The 9,324-nt window shown below is 35.2% G+C and overlaps 1 protein-coding gene across 2 annotated transcripts; it reads left to right on the top strand.

The window, feature by feature from the left end:
• The first annotated feature begins 4,369 nt into the window (after window positions 1–4,369).
• On the top strand, window positions 4,370–9,008 carry LOC101896939 (uncharacterized). Of its 2 annotated transcripts, XM_005185786.4 has the most exons (4): window positions 4,370–4,707; window positions 8,360–8,460; window positions 8,514–8,670; window positions 8,733–9,008. In XM_005185786.4, the coding sequence occupies exons 1-4, from the start codon at window positions 4,572–4,574 to the stop codon at window positions 8,873–8,875; spliced, it is 537 nt and encodes a 178-aa protein (XP_005185843.1). In that variant the 5' UTR covers window positions 4,370–4,571; the 3' UTR covers window positions 8,876–9,008. The 2 variants fall into 2 exon arrangements, with proteins under 2 accessions (XP_005185843.1, XP_058980592.1); XM_059124609.1 differs by lacking the exon at window positions 8,360–8,460.
• Window positions 9,009–9,324: the final 316 nt, after the last annotated feature.

Raw genomic sequence — 9,324 nt, 5'->3', positions numbered from 1 at the left:
TTTGCTTACTTGTTTCAATTTGACTTACAATTTTGAGTTTTAAATTTTCTAAATTTTTACACCCCTGAACACTACGTTTTGAGGGTATTATGTGTATGTCGCAATTATCGTCCGATCCTCACGAAATTTTGCATGGGGGTGGGTCGGAATTGAAGCCTATTGTTCTTAGGATGTGCATTTAGATGTTTAAATGGCTAAAAATTTTTAAATTTTTCTAATTTTGTAGTCGTTCTCTAGGCCACAATTGAAAACTATTCGACACGGAATTTCGCATCGGAAGAAAGTTGAGGACAGAGAAGAAATCTAGCATTTTGGATAACCATTGGATTATATTTAGCTGGACCACAACTTTCGTGTGCAATTGTTTGGAATACTTCACAATACAAAAATGAAACCTTCCAAAATGGATTTGCATATAATTGGCTCCGCACGACTATAGCCTTTGCTTACTTGTTTTATTTTCTATTTGTCCTTACCAAAAGTCAGGCTTCTAAACTAAATTGCTAAATTTCGCGTCGATTGGTCTATAATTGCGACTTATAGAGCAACTGTAATCCTTTTCTGTTTTTGGTCCATTGGTCTAAATATGTAGTGTCCTATGTGCAGGTACCATAGGTTGAGGTGTTATATAATTTTTAACCAATCAAACTTATAACAACCTCTACCACATAGTATTGTAGGGTATAAAAATACCAATTTAATTATATCTCAGCGTGTTTCTGATACTTATTAAAAAATCTAATACATCTACACTTTGGTAACACACATCGTTTTTCAAATTTCAAATGGAAAGAAGGTCTTCTAGAGATATAGGCTGGATAATATATATACAGACGTATTTTCTCTGATTTTGATATTTATCTTATCTGATATTTTCTTCTACAGATCTTCTTTGGGTGGAACAACTATAAAAAGTAAAAGTAGTAAAGGTCTTGAAGGTTCATAAACATATTCTCTTAAGATGTTACCAAACTGATGACAAACTGAGAATTTTCCCCCTTAATAGAAGTGACGTAGCGTTCCGATTTTTTTTTATTTTATTAATTTTTGTTTTCATTTGACTTCTACGGCAAGTTTAATACCAGCTATTTTTGTAGGCAATATTTTAGCACAACAAACAAACAGCAACATTAACCCAATTTCACTTTTATTGAGTAGATTTGAGAGACATTTACAGAGAGTGAGAGATGGAGAAAACAACAATGCCAAAACAGGGCTACCAACATTATTTCAAGAGAAATCGTAATTTCTTAGAAAAAAGTGGGAATAATCGGCATTTGTATTTATAAAAATCAGCAACGTTATAAAATATAATAATTAAAATAAACCATTTTTTGGTTTATAACAATTCAAAGATGTTTATTTATGCATTTTAATAAATACGAAAAAGGAAAGGTCAAAAGTCGGGCGGGACCGACCTACCACCTATGCGTATTTAGTAGAGTTCACGAAACAAAAGAAAGTTTATATCGGGAATTTATGTGAAGTAGTTCATGCCAACTATGAACCTTATTTGACTGCGTAGCATGGCTTAGAAAAGTCACAATTTGGGAACTATAATCAATTCTGAATCGATTTTTAACAAATTTGATGGAGGCTTTTTTAACTCCAGCATCACACAACATTGCGTTATATTGCATATAGATATAGCGAACCGAGTTTTACCAAATGGAAAAATTCGGTTGAATACGAGAAGATCTATGCAAATTGTGCTTAATTACATACATGGTGAGCAATAACCTGAAAATCGGATGAAACTGTATATTGGAGGTACATAAAAATCTGAACCAATCTCGATAAAATTTGGCAGCGGTATTTTCGAGCAGTATCTGATGTCCGTGACCACACACTATGTCCGGGACTTTAACACCAAATCGCATGAAACATATAGATGGGAGCTATAGCTAATCTGATCTGATTTTCACCCGTGTATATTGTGCATGTGAGAAACTTATAATCCAAAATCATAAAAAACATATATATGGGAGTTATAGCTATATCTGAAGCGATTTACACCAAATTTGAAGTACTAGTATGAATTCAGTCGTAATTGCCGAAATTCAGTCCATTTGGGCTGACAATAAACTAATATCATATAAAGATATATATGGGAGCTATACCCAAATCTGATTCGATCTCCATAGAATCTGACAAAGGTATTTTTGAGCTCCAAAAGTTATCTGGTGTTAAATTTTTCCAGTGACAGCTCATTATATTGTTTACAAGCGTACAAAAGCTTTTTGGTGAGAATTTTCTAGAAAAAAAGTTATTCGTGATGGAGTTCAAGCGTGATAGTGTGATTTCTCTTACCGTGATACTGGCCCGACGTCAAGGAAGTGGACGGAAGAAAACAGCAACATTATTAGAAATCGTTCGAAAAGTAAAGAAGCAACTTCATCGAAACTCGCGTCGCAGTGGCCGAAAAATGGCTCGTGAGCTCAACATATCGCAATATTCCATTCGCGCAAATATTGAAAAATGAGCTCGGGGTAAAGCCATTGAAATTCCAAAAAGTGCCAGAACTTACACCGCTACAAGAAGAAAATAGTCTTAAAAGTGCTAAAGAGTTGCTTCGCTTGGCCGTAAGTGGTGAACTGGCAAATTTGGTTTCCTCCGATGAGAAAATATTCGTTGTCCAGCAATTTGTAAACAAACAAAATGTTCGTATTTATTTACCAAAGAGGTCAGCTGAAAATTTGCACCTTCTCTTGGCCACCAGAACTCAAGCGTCGGTCATGGTAATGGGTCGCCATAATAGCCGATGGTCGCTCTCCGCTCGTACTAATCGACCGTGGCATCAGAATAAATGCCGAATATTATCAAGAAAATATTCTGGAGGGGGTATTAAAGCCTTAGGCAAGCAAACATTTTAGTCGCAGACCTTGAACATTCCAACAGGACTCAGGACCATCGCATTCTGCATGCGCCACCCATGAATGGTTACAAAATTAGGTTCCTCGCTTCATTTCCAGCGCACAATGGCCACCAAAATCTGCGAAAACCAACCCGTTAGACTATTGTGTCTGGAGTATTTTGGAAAACAAGGTTGGCACTAAGCAAGCTCTTCGCCGGGAATGGCCCAAAATACCGCAGAACGACATTCGGGCAGCGTGTGACGGTTTCATTGGTCGTTTGAAGGCCATATTTCGTGCCAAAGGTGACCAATTCGAACAAAACTAAAATTTTATGCCACTTGGTTTTAGGATGAAGTACTTGTTTTTAGAATGAATTTATTAGGAATTGTCAGAATTCAGTTTAATTGGACTGATATTAGACATTTGGTGTACAATAAATCTTATATCGAATAATGATATGTACGATGGCAGTTCGGAAACTTCTTAGCCCAGCACAAAAAGCGCAGGTTTAAATAAAAAAAAAATGTTTCATCTCTTCCATCTCTGTTATGAACACATGTGAAATTTTGCTTCGATCTGGCAACTGCTTCATATAGAAACAGGTGTTCCAAAAAGACGCATCCGCAATTTTTTTACAATGAAAAAATTAGAAATGCGTGCTGTCATTAAATATTTGCATAAGTAAGGTTTATCGGGACAAAAAAATTCAAAATGATATGGTGAATGTGTTACGTGAAAGTGCTCCTTCATATGCAACAGTAAAAAATTGGGTTGCTGAATATAAACGTGGTCATGCAAGCAAGCATTGAAGATGAACCACGCAGAAAAAACAGAAACAACAACAGAAATTGTAGCCAAAGTGCATGGTATGATATTAAATGATTGACGAATAAAAGTGCGTGAAATGGCCAATATCATGAGCATCTCAAATGATCGAGTCCATTTAATATTGCATGAAGAACTACAGATGGAAAAGCTTTCTGCAAGGTGGGTGTCACATTTGTTAGCAGTCGATCAAAAAACGCATAAGAATGAAAATTTGATTTACTTGCTACTAGATTGAATTCGGTCGGATGTGCCAAAATTTGGACTGATATTGACGATTTGGTGCAGAATTAACCAGAAATCCGTTGTATATATATGGGAGCTATAGCTACATTTGAACCGATTCTCGCCAAACAAATATTGTTTGGAAAATTTCATCTTAATCTGATAATAAATGCGACCTGCATTTTGTTCACAAAAATACATGGACAGACTGGGCTGGCATGCATAAATCGACTTAGATAGTGATTTTATTGAGATCCTCTAAAGTAACTATCTCTATCTCGCTTCCTTCTCTCTGATACAAACAAATGCACAAATACATAATAATCTTACCACTATGTGGTGTAGGGTATAAAAATCGTCAAAATGTGGATATATCGGCAAAAATGGCAGCCCTGTGCCAAAAATCATTTGACAAAACCAACAAATACAATCAAATGCACATTCAGTCAATACAACCGGTAAACGCATTAAAGCAAAACAAAATAATATTCGGATTGTTTTTATTTGAGCATTTTGCACTGAAGTTTTGCTTTCAGCAGCATCGGTGCAACATTTCGGGTGCAACAGAATTCAGTTGAAAATTCAAGTACAGCACCACGAGTTGTGCATTAAAAATTCGTTTCATTTTAATTTCAAAATCCTTCAATAAATATACTTTTTTTCGAAATGGCAACCTGTTGCTCCATTCGAAAACTTAATTATTTATCAGCCATTTTCTTTCTGGTTGTCGGTGTACTTGGAATTTTAATTTGCTTCATATTTTTCGCCCTTTCCAAAGATGAGAAATTTTGGGAAGAATTTGGTAAATGAATCAGTGAATATTTTTCTGAAACCTTGAAATGATAATAAAAAACGAAAAATCAAGTAATAAAATGAAAATATATTCAAATAGCATTGAAAGAAAAAAACGATAGCGATTTAAACGGAATGATATCATTCCGTATTGAAAAAAAGCAAAATTTAACAAAATTGTAAAAGTGAAGGTTAAAAAGCATTTCAAAACCAGATGGCTATCAGTCAGTTCAATTGTGAAAAATGAAATATTGTAAAGTGCCTCATTGCTCGTATTTGGATACAACTATTGTTAATTGGGCGCCGTTGTATTGTCGTGTATTAATATTGGAATACATATATATTCAGCATATCGATATGATCCAAATATGGGATTTGATCTGAACTTCGCATGGCGTAAAATATTGATGAATTTGGTACCTGCACCATAAAATTCAAAAATTTCTCTGCCAATATTAGATCTTTTTAGTAACTCGCTCACAAATTATGAACATTTTAAAAAATAAATTACTGCATATAAATTAAGAAATTGAGTTAAATAATATTATTCATATTATTCGCCATAGTATGGAGGGTATATTATGTTTGTCAATCCGTTTGTAACACCTCGAAATATTCATTTTAGACCCACAAAGTATATATATTCTTGGGCAGCACAAAATTCTATGTCGATTTAGCCATGTCCATCCGCGTGTCGAAATCACTTTAGCTTTCAGACGAAATGAAGTAGGTAGCTAAGATGCGGAACTTTTACTTTTTAACTGTACCTGGTTTATTAGTCGCACTTTTAACCTGAAGTTGCTGTAAATTGGAGCATGCGTTCCCATTGTGTAAGAAACGTACTTGCATAGAACTGTTAATATAGGTCTAAGTTTTGAGATAGTCGTCATATAAATGTACCTCCAGATGTTCGATATTTTAATCATTTGTTTTATTCTGTTCACCGTGAATATTTCAAATTTGGAATGTGAAATTTCTTATGGGTACTACATTCTATAACAGAAAATTTGCTGTGCAGGTCTAGGCCTTCGTATAGCCCCATCTAACGGTACCTTCCAATATTCGATATTTTGATGATTTAAGCGACATTATTCACCGCAATTGTTTCAAATTTTGTATTTAAATAACGAAGTTTCGTAATAAGTATATTGCCTATGACAAAAATTGCTTAAGCAGGTCCACGTCTTCGAATAGGCCCCAATATACAGAGTGAAATTAAATACTGCAACAAAGTCAAACGCCATAACTTTTTTAAATTTTATTTAATGAAAGCAAACAAGTAAAAAAGCTGTAAGTTCGGCCGGGTCGAATTTTGAATACCCTCCACCATTTGATACAAATTTTGTAATATTGAAAAAATGAAATCCGTTAAAAAATCTGTTAAAATCTTAAAAATACTGAATATAGCCGTATATTAGGGTCTATACGAGGACTTGGACCTGCATAGGCAACTTTTGTCATAAGCTATTACAATATTCAAATGAGCAACTAGAAGAAAATCTGTTTATAATGTAGCTAAAATCATCAAAATACCGAATATAGGGAGTTATAAAACGTGGACCTGCACAGACAATTTTCTGTTGTATCGGGAAGTAACGTTATATGGGGCTATACGAAGACGTGGACCTACATGGTCCATTTTCTGCCTTAGGCTGTAGTATTCATTGCGAACTTCAAATACCAAATTTGAAACAATTCCAGTAAATAATGTCGCTAAAATCGTCAAAATACCGCATATCGGGAGGTACCGTTTTATGGGGCTAAACGAAGGCGTGGACCTACATGGCCCATTTTCAATACCAAAAGTCCTGCAGATATAATACTCCTTTGAGTATTTTTTTTATCAACTTACTTCATTTCGTTCGGAAACTAGAGTGATTTTCACAAATGGACAGACGGACGGGTATCGCTGAATCGGCATAGAATTTGATGCTGATCAAGAATATATATACTTTGTGGGATCTAAAATGTATATTTCGAGGAGTTACAAACGTAATGACTAACTTAATATACGCTCCATACTATGGTGGAGGGTATAGAAATGTTGGAAATAGCATCGAATTTTAGAATATGTTTAGATTTGAATTGGTCACCTTTGGCACGAATTATGACCTTAAAATGCCAATGAAACCGTCACACGTTGCCCGAATGTTGCTCTGCGGTATTTTGGCACATTCCCGGCGAAGCGCTTTCGTATGCATGCCCACATCTTTGTATTGTCCCCATATAACGGTTTCCATTTTAGTGGTTTTTGTTTTTTTTTTTTTGTGCAATTTTTCAAGTTCCTTCCAAATAGTGGAGGGTATTGAAAATTCGGCCGAACATGGCTTCTTTTTGACTTGTTCTACTTTTTTTTATGAAATTCTGCAAATTCCTTCCAAATGGTGGAGGCTTTAAGAATTTAACCTGGATGCTTTAAAAATGTAACCGAATTTACTGCTTTTTTACTTATTATACCCTCCACCTTGGAAAGGAGGGTATATTAACTTTGTCATTCCGTTTGTAACATCCTTAAATATTCGTCGTAGACCCCATAAAGTATATATATTCATAATCAGCATAAAATTCTAAGTCGATTTAACGATGTCCGTCTGTCTGTCTGTCCGTCTGTCTGTCTGTTGAAATCACGATACAGCCCACATTATTTGACGTAGAGCGCCAAAATTTAGCAGAGCAATTGGTATTGTGTCTAGGATGGATGGTATTGAAAATAAGATATATCGGTCCACGTTCTGGTATAGTCCCAATATAACGGTACCTCCCGATATTCGGTATTTTGATGATTTATACCACATTATTTAACGGATTTGTCTGAAAATTGGTATTTGTAGGTCATAACGGGTCCCTGTATGTGTGGCAAAACATAGCATGTATAGATGCACGTTTTGGTATAGCCTTCATATAATGGTACCTCCCGATATTCGATATTTTGATTATTTTTGCCACAGTTTTTAACGGATTTGTCTAAAAATTGGTATTTGTTGGTCATAATGAGTTCCAGCTCCGGTGGCGAAACATTGCATGTATGGGTCCATGATTTGGTATAGCCCCCATATAACGGTACCTCCCGATATTCGGTATTTTGATGGTTTTTGCAACATTTTTTCACTGATTTGTGTAAAAATTGGTATTTGTGAGTCATAATGGGTCCTAGTTCGTGTGGCGAAACATTGTATGTATAGGTCCACGTTTTGGTATAGTCCCCATATAACGGTAGCTCCCAATATTCGGTATTTTGATGATTTTTGACTGATTTTTTCACGAATTTCACTGAAAATTTGGTAGTTGTAGATCATAATGGGTCCCAGTTCGTGTGGCGAGTCATTGTAATTATAGGTCCAAGTTTTGGTATAGCCCCCATATAACGGTACCTCCCGATATTCGGTAATTTGATGATTTTTGCCCCTTTTTTCACGTATTTGTCTGAAAATTGGTATTTGTAGGTCATAATGGGTTCTAGCTCCGTTGGCGGAACCTTGCATGTGTAGGTCCACGATTTGGTAGAGCCCACATATAACGGTACCTCCCGATATTCGGCATTTTAATGGTTTTTGCCACATTTCTTCTAATGTTTCCTTTACCCTAAGGTGGAGGGTATTAAAAGTTTGGCCCGGCCGAACTTAATGTTTTTTTACTTGTTTTTAATTTATTTTCTTCTTCAGGCGAAAGTAAGACATGGTCATATACGTTTATATCCATATTCCTGATATATACCCTAATATTAGTGGGCACATCAATTTTTTTAATTATTGGACTTAGAAAGGTCTGTAGCGAAACCAATTAATTTTAAAAATGTAAAAAAAACTAATTTTTCAGAACCGTTACGATTTTATGAAACCTTTCATCTATACCGTCTATTCGGGTATTGTATTTACATTGTCTGTGGCAATACGGGTTTTCTTTAAGGGTTTGAGGAAGAAGCAACCTGTTGGCCAACTTGCACTGGAATTGTTTATCGATATAGCTGTGTGCGGTGAGTAACAAACACCCATCATACGGTGATCTATATGATAATTTTTTTCCATTACCTCTTAGCTTTCCAAGGTCTTTTACTATATCCTGTGTACAAGTACTATAAGGATCTAAAAGCCAATCGGTTTTTGCCAGAGCAGCATACCCTGAATGGCAATCAACCGCTCAATAAGCCCAACTATCATCCAATTCAGGGTCAGGCTTAACATGAAAGATGGTTGTTGCAGCATTAATTGGATACTTCAACTCTAGATTTTAAGTCACTGATTTATGAAGATATACTAACTATTATATTAAAGCACCGCATTTTTTAATTTGAATTTAAAAAATACATTTAATCTAACAAAAAAAATTAATTGATGAATTCTTGAATCGATTTTTAATTTAACTTCATCCAATGTATATCATTACATTGACAGATTTTCACGATATAGTGGGTCTTTGGTATTTGCGCTAATTTGATTGAATGGATGGATTAGTTATCACTTCAAGTTTGGCATAGAGTTCCATTGGGAAAACAAAAAAAAAACAGTTGTACATCGTGAAGGAGGAGTTCTCTCAATCCTGTTCAGACTTCTACGAGTGAGTTTCAAACAACTTTAAATAATGGCAGCTGCATATCCCAATTACGTAGTGTATATGCCAATTTTTGTAG

Source organism: Musca domestica, unplaced genomic scaffold (assembly GCF_030504385.1).
Source record: "Musca domestica strain aabys unplaced genomic scaffold, Musca_domestica.polishedcontigs.V.1.1 10, whole genome shotgun sequence".
Classification (NCBI taxonomy): domain Eukaryota; kingdom Metazoa; phylum Arthropoda; class Insecta; order Diptera; family Muscidae; genus Musca; species Musca domestica.
Note: the sequence above shows the minus strand (reverse complement) of the source record. Positions and strands in the feature narration are given on the sequence as shown.